The sequence below is a fragment of the Physella acuta genome, unplaced genomic scaffold, assembly GCF_028476545.2.
Source record: "Physella acuta isolate Inbredline_101_S28 unplaced genomic scaffold, ASM2847654v3 ptg000089l, whole genome shotgun sequence".
Classification (NCBI taxonomy): Eukaryota; Metazoa; Mollusca; class Gastropoda; family Physidae; genus Physella; species Physella acuta.
Genome location: NW_026731609.1, coordinates 272,344 through 290,497, shown reverse-complemented (window position 1 = coordinate 290,497; position 18,154 = coordinate 272,344). Strand labels below are relative to the sequence as shown.

At 31.9% G+C, this 18,154-nt stretch overlaps 1 protein-coding gene across 1 annotated transcript; it reads left to right on the top strand.

Moving 5' to 3' along the window:
• Positions 1-1,000: 1,000 nt before the first annotated feature.
• LOC131927798 (WD repeat-containing protein 11) lies at positions 1,001-17,626 on the top strand. Its single transcript, XM_059283629.1, has 31 exons — positions 1,001-1,113; positions 3,546-3,615; positions 4,065-4,106; positions 4,820-4,973; positions 5,109-5,282; positions 5,446-5,544; positions 5,653-5,779; positions 5,927-6,104; positions 6,256-6,379; positions 6,921-7,102; positions 7,616-7,768; positions 7,872-8,031; positions 8,308-8,392; positions 8,651-8,757; positions 8,904-8,976; positions 9,119-9,227; positions 9,479-9,606; positions 9,833-9,956; positions 10,169-10,275; positions 10,641-10,764; positions 10,854-11,022; positions 11,389-11,557; positions 11,764-11,829; positions 12,083-12,167; positions 12,326-12,508; positions 12,911-13,077; positions 13,201-13,295; positions 13,393-13,490; positions 13,940-14,020; positions 14,285-14,429; positions 14,786-17,626. The coding sequence occupies exons 1-31, from the start codon at positions 1,049-1,051 to the stop codon at positions 14,932-14,934; spliced, it is 3,792 nt and encodes a 1,263-aa protein (XP_059139612.1). The 5' UTR covers positions 1,001-1,048; the 3' UTR covers positions 14,935-17,626.
• Positions 17,627-18,154: the final 528 nt, after the last annotated feature.

Sequence of the window (18,154 nt, the reverse complement as noted above, 5' to 3'; positions counted from 1 at the left end):
CTCTTTCTCTCGTCACTCTCGACATGGTTGAAATATTGTTGCGATGGGTTGGAACCAGCCAATCACATTGATTTTTTCTTCTTATTTCACGAAAATTCAAATTTAAAAAAAAAAATGTTGAATACAAAGAAGTTAAAAAAAACTACAGACTAAATGTTTTTACATATTCATAAATTTGACCATATAGTAACACAATTTATTACAAATATTTAAAATGTTTACATTAATATTATAGTTAAATGTATATTGAATTGTAATATCCAAATACTTGCTTTAAAAAGAAATTAGTTAGCGGATTCCATGCAAGTAAAAATTTATGACTTTTTGGGGACTTCATTTCCTGTGACTTTTCCTACAATCGTCGCGCTTTTTTTAACGATTGTTACAGCCACCTTACCTCGGTCACACTTCGTTACAAAAAAGCCGCTCCTCCCCCTAAAATATCAGCCTAAAATTCCCACCCTCTCCCATTAAAAATATTTGCAGCTGATTTTTTTTTTTTTAAAAGATCGATTTCTTTCTAAAATATTAGAGCTCAATCAACATATGCATCTAGAATGGGTCTGTGTTCTATCAATTTCCACTACAATTTATGAATGTAAAACAATTTTCTAAAATTGGCAAAAATTAAATTTCTAACATTACTTTTTTAAAATGCGAAAGTGGGACGTCACACTATCTGAACCTCCTACATCATTACGAAACCCCCTCTATGTATGTGACGCCATTTATGTACCACCCCAGGGGACCTACATTATCGAGCCCAGTGTGAATTTTGAATTTACTCCGATGCAGGATGGACTATAGATATAATCTAGATCTAGATTAAATTTAAAATCACTACTATGACTAGGACTGATTTCTTAATATAATATTCCTTTTTTTTTGCTTTTTTGCGCCCCCCTCCCCAGCATAGATTTTATTTTAAGGAAAATACTCAAATGCGCTTGTAGCGCTCAGTTTCCTAAAACTCGACCAAGATCAATAACCCACCCACTTATCACTTCCGTTTTGTAGTATCAACAATACAATCGTAACATAAATAAATATGAAATTATATCCAAAAATTATAACCGGTACCCTTCATGCACACAACAAAGATGCCTGTGATTGGTAAGTTTTAACTGCAATTTGAATTTAATTTTTTTTAATGAATGGGGGATTTCCCAGTTGTTGGATGTTTTCCCCTGACAACACTACTGACTCGGTGACTAGTCAGTCGGTCGGTGACTGACTGAGGACTGAGGAGACTTGAGTTGCTGAGTGAGACTGAGAGTCTCAGAGTAGTGATACTGAGGTGAGACATGATATTGAATATCTTTCTTATTCAGTTATCAGGTCTTGGTAAAATGCATAATGTGAAATGACGATGCTGTAAAATGTGAGAAGAAAATGAAAATGTAAGAGTAAGAAGACATACTGACATACATACTCAGCTGATCATCATAAATCATACTAATACGCCATAGCCTACACTACACATTTTGATGAGAATTACACTACAGAATCATTTTTTATTAAAAATGTAGCCTATCAATAATACTAATAGCTAGCACACTAGTAAACTAAGCCAATTTAATTTAGCATATTTTAACTTTTTGTGCAAAGTTATTATTAACTTACGAGCCGACCTGCGGCATATCATGCGCCGCTATTTAGTTGTTGTTTATTCTACTTTTCAGTAATTCATAAATTGTGAATTCGACAGTACCAACGCTGCAACTGAAAATATTTGTTGAAAACACTATAAGTAGCTCGTTAAGGACGATAACCCCCCCCCCCCCTCCTTCCCCCCTTCTCCGTTAAAGTAAACTCCACTTAGTTACCCCCCCCCCACGTTTAAAATCGTTTCAAACTAAATTATCTGCCCCTAATAGTCGTCACTAAACCCGGCTCTGCTTGTAAACATTTAGCGTGAACCACAGCTCACCAGACCATGTGGGGGTGGGGGCGGTAGGGAGCGCGCTTACAGCTTGTTTTCTAGCGTCTCCCAGAAGAGAATTATATATATACATTATTACTGAAAAAAGTTCCAAAGTCATGTCAGCCTGTGGCACCCTCCACTGAACGAGACTGAAGGAAAAAATATTTGACCTGTGACTTTCATTAAAACAGAATGTTATAACTGAGTCCAACCCCCTCGTCCCACCGCTAGTGGGTATCTACCCCACCCCCTCCTGCCCCACACCTGAACTGTGATAGCGTGTACTGCCCCTCCGCAGCTCCCCTCACCCCCCCCCCCTGAATTGGGACACAATGCATCAGTCCCACCTAGCAGTTGCTGGCGCCCGTCCCTCCCCCTCGCTGGAATGCCGGGGTCAGGCAGGGGTTAAGGAACCTAAAGGGTCAAGCTTGGGCCAGAAAGATAGGACAGTTGAACGTTAGGCTGGTTAGAATGTAGTCGTGTTTTTTGTGTTCTAGTAAAGTGTGGTAGGGCTGGCCCCTATTAGGCCAGCCGCTATTAATGAACTAGTTCTGCTTCCTTAGACGATAGTAAGACTACCATATACAGTGTAGTTCCATTATCTATGATATTAAACCTGTTCAGCTGAAATTGTGTTGGCGTTTCATTTGAACCTCTCACTGCAGTCATCATCACCATCATATACCCACCATACTGATGACGTCGTTTCATAACACAAAATTTACTTTTTATTTTTTTATTTTTAGTAAACATGTGCTTAATCTCACCCAATAAGTAATAAAAATTTGAAAATCAATGTTAATTAATGTTGTAAAGTGAGGTAAACAGCTTAATAAACACAGGCTTTCTTGAGGGGGTGTGACCCGGGTGTGGCAAATCACAATTGTATACCAAGTTACAAAACATGCAATCTAACTAATAATTCATACTTTTAAATTATTAGTTATATTAGTTTCAGTTTAAAAAATAATAAAAACGATCATCAATGAAGAAAGCGTAAACATTCTATTTTTAGGTGTGAAATAAAAAAACAGTCATAAATCTAGCCAAATGATTGGACTCTTTAGGTTCATGGTCAGGATTCTTGAGCTAGGGGTGGGGGGTAGGGGGTAATTGAAGGGGGGTGATGTCCAAGACCCAAAGTCTACCAATTTGCAATTGTTAAATAAATATGGTTGTAATGTAAGTGGTATAGTATAACTGTAAGGGCCCATGTTCTTGTAATGCAAATAAACCTAAATATAGATTTCTAAACATTAAAAACAACACTTTTACATAAGTTGCTGACATTTACTTAGGTTTTGCAGTTCAATTAATAATTTATGAAAACTGGAAGAGGGTTGATTTGAGTTTTAATTTTGTTTTTATGACCAAGCTTCCATAAGATCATCCATTTTGTTATAGCTTTCAGTTATAATCTTACTTAATCTGACCAGAGATCTTTTCATTCTTCCACTTAGAACCCACCCTTATGGACAAAAGTAAAAACTAAAAACATTGTTTGGTTTGTAGATCATTTCTGCTCTGTGAAAAATATACAGGCTATTCCTGTTAACTTAGTGCACAAACTCTTATTAATTTTGTAAATAAACTCGTATAATTGTGGAATATTTATTAACAGGGGATGGCAAGGATACCTGGCTTATGGTTGCCAAAATTTGGTTACTGTTGTGGAACCCAAACATGTCCAGGTTTGTATTTTTCTTTAAAAATAAAAAAAATAAAAGAATATTTTGATACTCATATTATCAAAGAAGATACATGACCAATATGAATGATACCCACAATACACATTTTATAATAGTTTGTCATGTATGTTGTGTTATTATTTGCACAAGATGAATTAGATCTCTAACAAGAAAAACAAAAACTTAGTCCAGAACACAAAAAGGGGTGTGGTTTTGTACCCAGAAAATGTTCTATATACCTGCAACATATCGACTTATGTTTATTTCTTTTATGAACATTTAAATTTTCTCACTCTCCCTCGCACTAGTACACTCTTATAACCATTGCATTAAACTAGTAATAAGTAACAGTGCAGTTTAGAAAGATGGGGACATGAGTATGATTAGTAAGTTTTGTAGTAAATTAAGGCATCTTTGTAAATCTATATTAATGAATTGATTTATAATTGTAGGTTATTCAAGTACTGGATAAGCATAAAGGAGTTATCACTCAGGTAAGAGATGTAGCATACTTTTCATCACTTAATAAAATATAAGAAGCACCCTTTCAGATCTATTTGTTTATTAGGCAGATGGAGTAGAGTTTGTTTTTAATTACCTTGGCATATGAATGTTTTTGTGATCAGCACAATCCCCAACCATCTTTACTCTCCCTGACTTAGCAGGTCCCATCAGAGCAGATTTGATAGAGACCTCTTGGTCAATTCTTGTGTGGCCTACACATTATATGTAAAAATAGTTAAATGTGGGTTAATGATTGGGTTTTTTTCATAATCTTTTTTTAAATCACTATTATAATCCTGTTCACTTACAATTAAAAAAAAAATAGTTGCCATCTTACTCTGTTGAGCTGTGGATTATCCTTCCTCCTCATTAATTGTTTGACTGTTCTTAATACATAGCAACAGCCTTCTCCACTACTAGTTGTCCACTCCCTTTTCTCTGATTTCTGGGAAGTTTGTTTGTATTTAAAATTAATAGCAATATTTAATACATTTTTTTCTCATTTATTCAACATCTTAAAACCTGATTTTATTAATGAAACACCAATATATTTTTAACCTTCTTATTATATGTAACTTGTATTTAGATTAGTTATTTCTTTTGCTAACAAATTTATTAAAATAATTACTAAACTATATTGTGTGAAGCATTTTTTAGTTTGATTATAAATAATTTATGATTGTACATCTAATTGTTCTGCTAGGTTAAATGGGCCCATGAAAATTACCACCATGATCTGAATTCTCCATATACACTTCGCTTGGCATCTTCAGACACTCATGGTCACATTATAGTATGGGACGTGGGGCTGGGTATAGTTAGATCTGCTTTTGAGGATGGAAACAAGCCCATATTAGGTTACTCACTTCAATTTAAATTTGATTATAATATTAAAAAAAAAACAAAAAACATTTAATTAGAATAAAAACTGATTTTAAACAAAATCAGAATTGTAAAATAAATAAATAAAATATCCCAATTATGTTTTCTAGGAATGCAATGGCTTAGTAATCAAGATGCCTGCAGGGATTTGTTGGTGTGTTTGCATCCACCATATTCCCTTATTTTATGGAATGCTGACACTGGAACCAAACTATGGAAAAAGTCTTACACTGAAAACCTGCTAAGTTTTACTTTTGATCCATTTAGTAGCAAAAATCTGGCATGTAAGTTTATTAAATATTATTAATCCTAGATAATATATTTTAAAATTTCACTTTATTTTGTTATTTTAATAGCATTGTGATTTTTCTAAATTAAAGTTGTTAGTTTAAATTAGTAAATTACAAAGATGTTTAAAATATTTGTGTTTTATGTTTTATGATTTAGTCTTGGGCCAGGATAGCATTATTTTTGTGACTGACTTCAACATCAACAAATCACCATCTAGTAATGGAAAGAAATTCTACATCTCCAATCCAAGTCAAGGTAGTTTCCTAAAAATAAAATTTGAGTGTTATCTAAAAAAATTTTTTATTGCTTATAGTTTTTTGAAAGCAGAAATTATTTAAAGCAAAAATCAATGTATTTTAAAAGCTTCAAACATGTCACGATCAGCCAGCACCAACAGCTTAGAGAGAAAAACTTCAACGTCATCAGCATCTTCATCAAAAAATCTGGCAAAGAGAATGAGCCGGATTTTGGTTGGCGAAGCCAAACCCAAGTAAGTAAAATAATTACGGTATTCACTACAAGTGTTCTTGATTCAATAATTGCAATACGTACCTCTTTTTATGAATTTTTATTAGATCTAAATTTGGAATACTTTTATGTATGAATGTTATGTATACATGTTTCTTTTTTAATCTAGAGGGTCTCCTGACGAGGAAAGTGTCACCTTGAATGAATGTTTACAGCTGTGTTTTCACCGCTCATGTAGACACCACCTCATGCTTCTCTATCCCAGAGAAATGTTGATTCTTGACCTTGAAATCAACCAAACAGTTGGGATTATAGCCTTGGATAGATCAAGCTCATCTTTCACAAAGGTTAATCAGAATATTTTTTTACTAATTTTAAAATATTTTTTTAGCTTTTAAACAGTTTTTAATCTAATAAATTAGCGTGAAAACTAAACAAATCAACACTTTGTTTTGTATAGAAGGAGTAGAATTTAAAATATTAAATTTATTTTTGAAGGTTATAGCTTGTTGGCAGAGAGATGTTCTGATGTGCGTACATGAAAATGGCAGTGTTTCAGTTAGAGTTCGGCGCAGAAATAATTCTGTAAACACACCTGCTCCAGAAGGGCATGGAGCTTTTGGTAAGTCTTCAGGAGAACTCTTATGCATCAGAGTAAACTAAAAATGTGTAAAATTATGTTCTTGTTGAAAATATTTTATAAATCATAGTTTTTATAATTGTTCTTATGCTTTATCTTGTTGGTCCCTATACCCCTTTCAATGGTAAGTAAAATTAAATTATCTTCCCTTTATTAAATTATTTTTCTCACTTGCTTTTAATGCCTACTTATAAATAATCTCATAAAAATGCTTTTTGCTTGTTGTTGTGTAGCTTAAATATATAATTTTATATTACAAAGTTAGATTTAGATTAAACTTTGTTTTTACAACACAATTTCTTAGAATTTTAAAATTTTGCTTCTTTTTATCCATTTAATATGCAATAGTAAGAAAATTATCATCTCCAACTAGATGTTATTAAAATACAGAAAATACTTCACTTATATCGAAGCTTTCTTTATGTGTGTATTTTGCTTTTGGGTTTTAAAAATAATGGCAGATATAAAAAAAAATGTATTTACTTTAAAAATGCCTGCTTTACTGTTGTGTCCCTTACCACAGATGATACACCCACACAACTGTCTATGGAAGTGGCATATGACTTACGCTGTCAGTCAGATCCATTACGGGTAACAAGACACAACAAGCTGTACTGTTCATCTCTGTGTCCAGTGTCTGAGAAAGTTATCTCCCTTATTATGAGTGACAGCCGTGTCATGTTTTGGGAGCTCTCAGCATTGCAGGTGTTTAAAAAAACTACTTATTGTACTGTTTGTAATATCTTATGGTTTTACTATTGATAAAAATCAGATTCTTCAATTTCTTTAAATTTTCAGTGATAAACAATAAGTAAATATAAGTTAAGTTCCCTTTCAAACGTGATGGGGCAAGAGAAGTAGAGTTCACCTGTTTCTGTAACATCAGCATATAAAGGGATAGTGTGGTCAGCACTATGCCCAACCACATTTACTTTACCTAACATGAGTCGGGGATGAATCAGACATGTGTGGGCTCAATGACGTTTTACCAAGTTGCACCCGGATTCAAATTCAAGACTTTCGTGTTTGCAGTCTTATGCTCTATCATTCGACCATGCCAGTGAAAAACAATACTATTTTAAAAATATTCATCATGTAAAAAAAAAAAAATCACGTACAATTTCTTGTTTAAAAAAGTTGAACTTTCAGAGCTAGAAAGTTCTTATTTTCATTTAGATTCTTCTACATAATTACTAAAATCAAAATTTCTGTTAATAGACAACAGGAAATGACTACCATATCAATTCACCATTGATCGGAGCAGGATGGGATGCAAAACCACCAAAACATGATGAAAATATTCCGTTCCCAGTTTTTTCAAATGTGCCACACCCACAATTTTCATTGTCAGATTCTATTGGAACTTCACAGGTACATTTATCAACTACAATATGCTATGAGTCTGTTGTTATATATAATGTTCATCAAACTCTGTGTCTAATGCAGTTTAAGAGGGATGATTTTATCTCTGCAGATAATAGACAGTGCACTGGACTACACAAACCAGTCTGTACATTTAAAGTTCCTACTCACTGGACTTATTAGTGGTGTCTCAGCTCACGTCACAGTCATGAAGATGTGCCCGCCACTCACTAACAAAAACATGGATGTATATCAACCACTTATAGCACTTGGTAGGTTGCTACATCTTATATTGAGTTGTTTTTTATTGTTGCTGTAAGATTGTAACTGTTGTTTATGTAATGATGAGTTTTTATTATATTCCTAGCTATTTTCTTATCATAAGATTGTAACACGTTTATGTATAAAGACTGATGGATTTTTAAAAGAGGTTTTCTTCCTAATGTAGATCAACAAATCACAATATATTTTTAACGTTATCTTGTTATAGTATATTGTAACACATGTTTGAGTGAATAGACTGATGGTTGATGTGAATGTTTCTCCAGGAACTCACTCAGGGTGTGTACAGATAGCCAATGCTGCCAGTGGACAGATAGAAAGAGAATACAATTTACACTCCAGCCCAGTTAGGTAACTGAAGGTTTCCTCCTGTTGAAAGTACAGTTCAATATGATTCAAGTTTTTAAATTACACTGTACAGATTCATTTTCAAATTTAAAAAAAAATATAGTTTCTTTATTACACTATGGTTTTGAATTGAATTTTTTTTTAGGGTTTTACATTTTACAATATTGTAACAGATTGTTTTTTGTACAGAAATGTATGTTATTGTCTACTTAGTTAAAATGGATACATATTTATATCATAAGCTGTTGTAATTTTTTTCAGGGGTTTAGAATGGTCAGGGCTAAAAACATTTGTGTCGTTTGCATATCCTAATCTGGGGCCAACAAATCTAGTTAAAAATGAGCTAATAAGTATGGATTTAACAACAGGTATTGATACTTTTTAAAAAACTATAACAGTCAGTGTTTTTTTTTACTCATTTCTGATAAATGTCACTCACAATATTTGTTTAAATTAAATTCATATTAAATAATTTAGTGAAACTACACATTTTTAAAATTGTGCTTACTTTTAGGTAGACAAGAACAACTGAGAACAAACAGGGAGAGTGAAACTCCTATAGAAATGATTTCGATTTCACATTTGAAGCAAGTTACTGTATTTTCTATAGTTATTTTTAGGCTTTTATGTATCATTAACACATGGATAAGCCAATGTCTTAAACAACAAATTAGCTGTTATTTTTAAAACCTTAATGTCGATGATACTAAATACAAGCTTTACTTTCAGGCAATACTTGGTTATCCTCTTTAAAGAAAAGCCTTTAGAATTATGGGATTTAAGAACACAGACCATAGTACGTGAGCTTCCTCGCAACTTCCCACGTCCTACTACAGTTGTAAGTTTGTTGTTTTTTTTTCATTTTTCTTCCCAATTATTTTTGTATAATATTTTGCATTTCTTCTAATTTTAATTTGGTAATAAAATTAAGGCCATTTAGACCATATACAAATTATTTTAAATGTTCTTTAAAAAGCTTTAGCCAAAATGAATTTTAAATTTTTCTGTCATGACATTTTATGAAATGCTTTAAAGAATTATCTACCCTACATAATGAATATCATATGGTTAACTCTAATTTTTTTTTAGGTTTGGTCACCTTCCCACAGTCTAAAAACATTGAGAAAGAAACTCCTCGACAGTGGGGAGGATGATAAATCAGCCCCAGCAAGCACTCCTGCAAAGATGACTACATCATCAGACTCACAAGAGGGAAAGTAAATTGCTGTGTTTTCTACTCATTTATTTTTGTAAATAATTAACAATTTCATTGCTTTTGGCAGATCTGGTTTTACTTTTGTAGATATGTCTTGGAATATATGATATTTCATTTTAGCTCTAAAGGTAGTCCTTTGTAAAAAAACTCTTTTTATGTACCCCATTAGCCATTTTTTAATATACAATAATATCAGCAAATTGAATGTAATATTTTACTATTAAAAGAGATACGAAGAATCCTAAGACCTGTGTCAGAGAGCACTTTGTGATTACAGACAAAGATGGCACTGTATTTCATTTTATTGTAGAGGGAGCTGCCATTTCTGATGTCACAAAGATCCCACCTGAGGTATCTGTTTAAAAGATTTTTAGATATTCTCTTTTGAATTTTACTTAATATAAAAATAATGATTTGAATATTTGTATTTTTTAAAAAATTACAATTGGACATGTGTAAACTTAAATACTTTACACACTAAAACTGTTAAGTAAGAAATACTAATTATTTAAACCCAGTGTAAAACATGTTTAATGATCTTAAAAATGTTTTTTTGACCACAGAGTGGGTTAGCCCGTATCACAGCATTGGCCTGGAAAGGGGATTGTTTGATATTTGGTGATGCAGAGGGATTCCAGTGTTTGTGGGACCTGAAAGCTAAAGTGTCAAGGTATTTATATACAAATTAAATAGGATAATTAATACAATACAAATCATACGGAAGAACAGTAGAAGAAAAGGCAAAATTCGTTGGGCTTACATAAGGAGAGCCGGCCAAAACAGTCCGGTGGAGAGGTGTGATTGCAGCCCTTTGCTCTCCAGGGGCAGCAGAGGAATATATCAATACAACAGTTTGATGCATTTAATGTTTTTTTCCAATTATCTTAAACCTGAGTAATAAGAGTGATGCTAGCAGACATATGATGCTGTATTTCCTACCTGCATTTTTATACGAACTTTTGATTGGTTTAACATGCTTGTTTTTGTTCAGTCTTGAAGTATATATTTGTCAAATTTTGACTCAATCTGTCTCAGGACAACCCCTACTAACCGAGGATGGATCAAGAAAATTAGATTTGCTCCAGGAAGAGACAACATGAAGTTCTTTACATTGCACAATGATGGAGTTTTAATATGGGACATTGGTGCAGAAGGGAAGGTATATACACACATATATTACCTACCTAGTAGTGTAACTATATTTAACAATTTTTTAGTTCTTTTTGTTTACCCATATTTTATTTCTAGTCCAGTGTTCTTCACTCCATCAAAAGCCCAAAGGATATCAGTAAAGTAGTGGACATTGACTGGGCCGGCTCTGATAGACCAGCATTAATAACAACACACAGTTCTCTTCATATCTGTGATATTACATTGAAATCTGCCACATCCACCATAGAAAATTGGGATTTGCCTGGTACTTTGTACACATTTTATTTCACATTCCAAAATTCAATTACACTAAATTACAGTACTGTGAATTATTACATTATCCTCATTTTAAATCATCATTAATATAAAGATAATTTTTGTATAGATTAACTTGACATTACCTTTAAAAATTCTTGGATAAAATATTACATTAAATTATGTTTTCGCTTTTCTTTTCAGCTAACTTTATTTCAGAAAATGTATAAATTTAGAAGTAAAATAACTTAGTTTAATTTAAAACATGTGTCAGATGTTTACATAATTTTATTTTTAAATGCAATAAAAAATATATAAATATAATGCATATAAGTCAGCACAGAATATTAAAAGTGTTACTAATGTTGAATTACAGAACAGGTATTCTACCCCCATCTGTTGACAGCTCGTCAGTCTCAGTTGCTTAAATGTTTGCTGCAGCACCAAGCCTGGAGAGAGAACTACACATTGTCCATCACAGGCGTGTTGGACCAAGACAAGTCTTCTCAAAAGCGCCTTAATGCACAGCTGAATCAAATCGATAAGTATGTACTATCATTTTAATTTCAATATTCTTGTAAAATCATATCTATAAAAAATAGTGTAATTGATTTTTAAAGATTTTTAACTATAAATCTACATGTTTTTAAAAAAAAATTGTGGATTAAAATTTAATTTAGACCTTAAGAATAAAAACTATATGCTCAAGTCTAGTATATCCAAAAAATAAATTGTTTTTAATTTTTAAAAGGGAATTGGCTGATTATCTACCCTTTGCTAAATTTGGTACTGCTCATCGGTGTCTTCTCATAGCCAGGTATGTTGTATTTTAAGTATGGAAGATATCTTTTAGTAAAAATGTTTTTAGATCTTTGATATAGCCAATTAATGCGATTGGAGTTTTTTTTTTTTCATTTTGTTAATATTTTCTGCATTAATACAAAAAACTCAAACTTAACAATTAAATTTTTCATCGTTTAGAGTTTTAAATTTTTTTTAATGTTAGTTACAGTTACAAGTACCTTATCTGGATCCTTTTATTTAAAAATGCATTCTATATTAACTTATAGATTGTTTGGGGATGAATCTGAAGTTCATTTTTGGACTGTTGCATTGTTCTACTTAAGATACTTCAGAGCTCATGGACCACTCAAAGTTGGTGCTCACTTTAATTTTATTTCTCTTTTATGTACTTTATTTTATTGATAGAGTTTACCTTACAATAAGGTTAGCTCTTGTGTCTAGTACTCAATTTTATTTTGAGAGTAATAGAATTTTAGAAATAACTCTTTAAAACTCATGTTCTTGAGCAGACTGAGGGTGGAGTTGATGCTGGTGGAGACATGTTTATCCCCCCTACTCCTGCTCACAAAGAGGCTCATGACCTTGTGGTTTTAGATGACCAGTCTAGTTTAGAGCAAAACCAAAGTGCTGTATTTAAAGATCAGCCTTTGGAACGATGTTATGATACTTTATGTGACAACCAAAGTTTTAAGGTAATTTATTTTTATTAAAAAATATTTATGTCAAGCATGTTTAATTTTAACAAAAATAGTAAATGCATTTTTTTTATATATAAAGACATTTTTTGAAAATCAATTAGATAGAATAATAGTGTGTGAGTAATAAAAGCTTTTTGTATAGTATATGTTTAAATGAAAGCTAAATGTCAATAATGTATCCTAAATTAGCTGTGAACATTTAACATGATGTAAATTACATAAAAATTATTTCTTAAGAAATGTTCATCAAATACTACTTACATTGGCTAAATTATTGCAAATACAGCAATTTTTTGTAAGATTAAAGAAATTTCTTCAAATTATTAAAATGTACTTAAAACAATAATTTTTTCAACATTTAAAATGGAAGAGTAATGCTTATGTATTTTAATTTAGAAATACCAGCTTGACCGGGTGCATCTACAAGATAGCAAGCGAGCCACCATGGAGCACACTCAGAAATGTGCTGACAGTTATGTACAGCTGGGTCAAAGTGACAGAGCTGTCCAGCTACTGCTAGAGACTGAATCAGAATCAGATAATTACTACATAGATTGCCTTAAGTAAGGACCAAAACTCATTTTTTTTTTTTAAATTTGTTTCAGAAACTTATGATAAATATAAGTCTTTCTACTTATGACTTTAAAAAATATTATATTTGAGCAAACATGAAAATTTTTGTACAGAGCTTGTCTTGTGGCTAGTATAAGGTCATCAGGAGCTTCACAAAGTACAATAAAACTTGTTGCTACAAATTTAATTGCTAGTGGGCGTCTCACAGGTAGGATTTTAAATATTTGTTAAAAAAAAAATTAAGTCAAGACAATTCTAAAAATTAATGTATCATTTTTTAATTTATTTTTATTCCTGTATCCCAGAGGGTGTCCAGTTATTATGTTTGATAAACAAAGGACTTGATGCATGCCGCTACTTGCAGACATATGGCTCATGGGACCATGCTGTGTGGTTGGCTAAGGTGGGTCTTAAAAACCCAATTTCTTTAAACAATTTAAAGACAAAGTGTTTTATTTTCATTCATTTGTAACATTTCATTTTTAAAAAAACTTGCAGTCTGGATTTAAAATTTCTTTTATTGAACAGAAGTACAACTACTTCAATAACTATTGTAAAAGTAAAATAAATGAATGCAATAACTGTTTGAAAAATTAACTTCTCTTTAAACTGTATTAAGTATTAGTAAAGGCAAAGGTTAAGTAGTAACTTTATATTATTCCTCACACTTAATTTTCTCATTAGTCTTTCATGATTAGACTTTTTGAAAAGAATGTAGTCGGTAAAAAAAATATATTTTAAAAATTTACATCTGATATAAAATTTTAATTTTTTATTATCTTTATGGAAATTCTCACAAATACACAAGAGTCGACTTGTTATCATTAGAATTTTATTTTACCTTTTAAATAGGCAAGTTTAGAATCCTCAGAATGTGCAGAGGTAATGAAAAGATGGGCTGAATATTTAAGTAGCACCCAAGTTAATCAAAAGGTAAGGTTAATTTACTGATTCTTAATTACTTGTAATTAACACTATACAACTATATATATTTGGAAAATTTTAGATCCTAAGAAGTAATAGAAATAGCTCTTCAAGAGTTACTTTTAATATAATAGATACAAGTAATTGTACATAACAAAATGTAGCTTTTCTCGTTAAACATATTAATATTTGGAGCTATCATGTTCTGTAAGTTTGAATTATTTCACTCAGTGCTATCGCTTAATTCTGACTTAATTGAACAATAATTTCCAGAGCAAGTCTGTGCTAGTACTTTTGAGCCTTGGACAGTTCTACAAAGTTCTTGAAAACCTTTACAGCATGAGGAACTTTGACAGAGCTGTACTTTTCCTTGAAGCTTGCCAGGAGTTTTCTTTACTTCGACAGAGTGAACAGACACGTAAGGAAATTTTAACAGGCACTATAAAATATGAGTCAGTAGAACGTCCCTGAGTCCACCCAGCTCACATTAGGGGGCTGGGCATAGTGTTGACTACACTATCCCTTCAAATGCCTAGGTCACAGAAACAGGTGAACTCTAGTTTTCTTTCCCTATGGACTGTCAGGTTGAAAAGGGAAACTTTATTTTTTTACTATATAATACATGAGCACTTGCTCATTAAATTCTTTTAATCACAGACATGTTATAAAATACATTTTTTACACTGATGTTTTTGAAAACAAATATTTATAATAATTTTATTTACAAATGTTTTGTATTGATAAAACGAGGCATTTTTATCTGTTTGTATTCAGAATCTTTGATTGAAGCAATCTACTTGGAGTATGCTCGTTATCTAATTAATTTGGGTCATGGTCAAGCAGCAGAGTATTACTGTCTGAAAGCAGGTGACAAAGCAGAACAACTCCTGAAGGAGGTAAAGATTCTCTTTTCCTCTGGATAGCTACTGGCAGCTCTAGGTGATACTGTCTGCAGTTTTCATGTTTCTTTCAGTCTAATTGTTCAACAGGTAACAAACATTGTAGCAGTAAAGAGGTTTTTGGCCAAAAATCTTAAAATGATTTAGCAGTTAATGGCATTATGTAAATATGTGTACTATTACTATTACATTATGGATATCTGTTAAGAAAATTAATTTTTTTAATTATAAAGAGATTTGAAATAACTTTTAAAAATTTCTGTGAAGTTCAACACACCATTTATTGTTGTATTTTTCTGGTTATACCTTCTCAAATGTTTTGATTTCAACTAAAGACGTGCTAAAAAAGAATTGAGAAAAAAAGAAGATAGACCCTGTTTCCATTATTTACCAATACTTCATTCCATTTTAATATAAAGAAACAAAAAACTAATTATGTTGCATTATATTAATGTTTGTGTATACATTTAAAAATGTAAAATGAATATGTAATACTGTTTTCTGTTAGAGACTTGTATACTTTTTGTTATTCCTATATCACATAGTTTGTTTTTTTAAATTATAAATATTATATTCTGTTTGGAAATAATGTATTGAATATATTTTTATTTGTTGAGAAAGCCCAGTTTACTGTACCAATATTTTGTAAATTCTTCATTCACACTGTGAGCAAGTCAGCCAGTGCTAAATTCTGAGGGTTTTTTTTTTTCTTTTTGATTTAGACAGGGTTGCTGCTAGTCACAGCTAATTTTGTAAATTCAATCTCCATTTTGTCTGTTGTTGAATTGTTTACTGTACAATATTTCCAACTGTAAATAAAAACAATATTCAAACCTCTTTTTGGATGTAAAGGAAATAATTGCTGGAAGATAATTCATTACAAGCTTTATTAGGTTTATGAATTGAAAAGTAGATAAAAATAAATCTTTTATGTCTAAAAAGGCTTTTGATACAGTAGTCAAAATGTATTTTCATTCCTAGATTTTAAATCTTCTTTCAAAAGCTTAAATTTATGATTTAAAATAACTTTTAAAATTTGAAACATTTTAAAATTGTATATTTGGGATGTATACTATATATATGTTTATAGTTGCAGCCACATTAGTTGCTTTATGTGCCTGATAATGCTACACCAGTTTATAGTTTTTCAATTTGAATCTTTTAAAAGGGAAACAGATAGTAGATTCTATGTGTTTATAGAACCAAATTTATATAGTTATTTTGCTAAGTAAAAATCTCCAAAGTTAAAACTGTGATAAACCAGTACTTGTGTGTTACAAAGAGTAGGTTGAATTAAGTACTGGTGATAGCTGCTGTGATTCCTCTGATGGCTGGGACATTAATGCATGAACCCAACTCCCTTTATCTTCTTTAAGTTTAAGCTGACTAATCAACTAAATTCAGTTTAGAATGGGAATTCCATATAAGAGAGATATTTTTTAAAAATTGTTGGCATAACTAAAATTTTCTTTAAATTTCTTTATGGCTGTTCTATGTTTTTCCTTGTATTAGATGAAAATCTTTATATTCTTTACACATTCGGTTGAACACTTTGGACCATTTACAACCTGTCATATAATATGGGACATTGCTTGTGTAAACCACTACAGAGCAGGCTGCAGATCCCTTGTTACCACCCTTTACCAACAAGATTTCCCTCAGAGTAGTCTTCCCTCTTTCATTTCACTTTGTGCCTTTCTTGCACTTCATTCTGCACAGACATGTAGTTCTTGTTTCAGTTTAATAGGTGATCTGGCTGGCACTAGGGTCAGCTTAAATCTATTAGTAATAACTCACAACATCACTTTTGGTATTTCCTTTAAACGTGTATTGCCAAATTGTGTGATATTTCATTTCTCTTCAGCTCCCATAACTTGAGGTGTAGACAAGTAGTTGACATTACAATGTTTTAATGTTGTTTTTGTAACTTGATATAGGAGTTCAGGAAATCATAAGTGATGAGATAATCTAACAAATTTAAGTAATTCATTGGATGAAATAACCTGCTTCTTACATTGCCTTTAAAGCTTAATAAATGTTGTAAAGTATTTCACTTTATTTCTTTTTACTGGTATTGTGTTTTTAAGTAATATGCCTGTGTAATTGTTACATATTATAATGTTAAAACTTCATTTCTGACTTAAAGATCCATCATATATAATTCATAATTCATATAATGACTGACTGCAAGATTAAAATGGTAAATTAATTTTTGCCTACCAAATGCTGAAGGACAGTGTTTGGAAATTTCAGCAGTTGTAATAAACAATGGACCATTTTTTTCCAAGAATCATAACTCTAAGATGAATAGGCACTGAGGAAACCAGCAAAAAGTATTACCAGACAAGGCATATCATGGAATCCACAAGGATTAAAAAAGCAAATTTGAAACTAAGCAATATTTTTTTTTTGGCATAAATATTCATAATAATAAAGATGTCACGGAAATCTGAGCCTTCACCCTTTTATTCCTCTGGGTTTGTGGTGTCTTAAAAAATCAAACAATGGGAGTGGCACTAAAAGTCAGTGGATTAGTGGGACCTACAGTGGCTCTTTCTCAGAAAAAAAATTAAAAAAAACAATCACTGATTTATCGTAAAGAAAACAAAATAAAAAACCAGTAGAGACCTGAGGCTGTCAATATCTGTATTTACCAGACCAATGTTAGGTAATTACACAATCATTTATCATGCACTGCAAGCATTCTACATCGCCTACTTGTTGCCCTGGCTTCATAATATTTGTCCACTTTACATTTTGCTCATCTGCTGCAAGTGAGCAGTTACTGTTTCTTTTAAGCATCTTTCTGAGGTGGGAGGGGGTCGTACCCCAAAATAGAAAAGAAAATCTTGGCCTATATAGTTTCAAGTACCCATCCCCCCACTCAGTGTTTTTCCAGACTTTTTTTCTCCAGGGGGGGGGGGTGGGTGGGCACTTGAAATTTTTTTTTGGGGGGGGGGGGGGGCGGGGCGCCTATATATTTTCTATATAATTTTCATTTCGTTCGGGGGGGGGGGGCAGAAGAGATGCCTGGAAGAAACTCTGCCCCCACTAGGTTATAATGTTTGTTTAGTTGTAGAAACCAAATACCCATGCTCCAATATCCTTGGAATTTCAGTGTTAATTATGAAATTGTGTTAGTTACTTCCCATTAGTCAATTCATAAAAATTAAGGGAAATTATCAATAAACTTGTTCTCAACATAATGGAGAAATTGAGTTAAAAATGGAGATACTAATTTCTT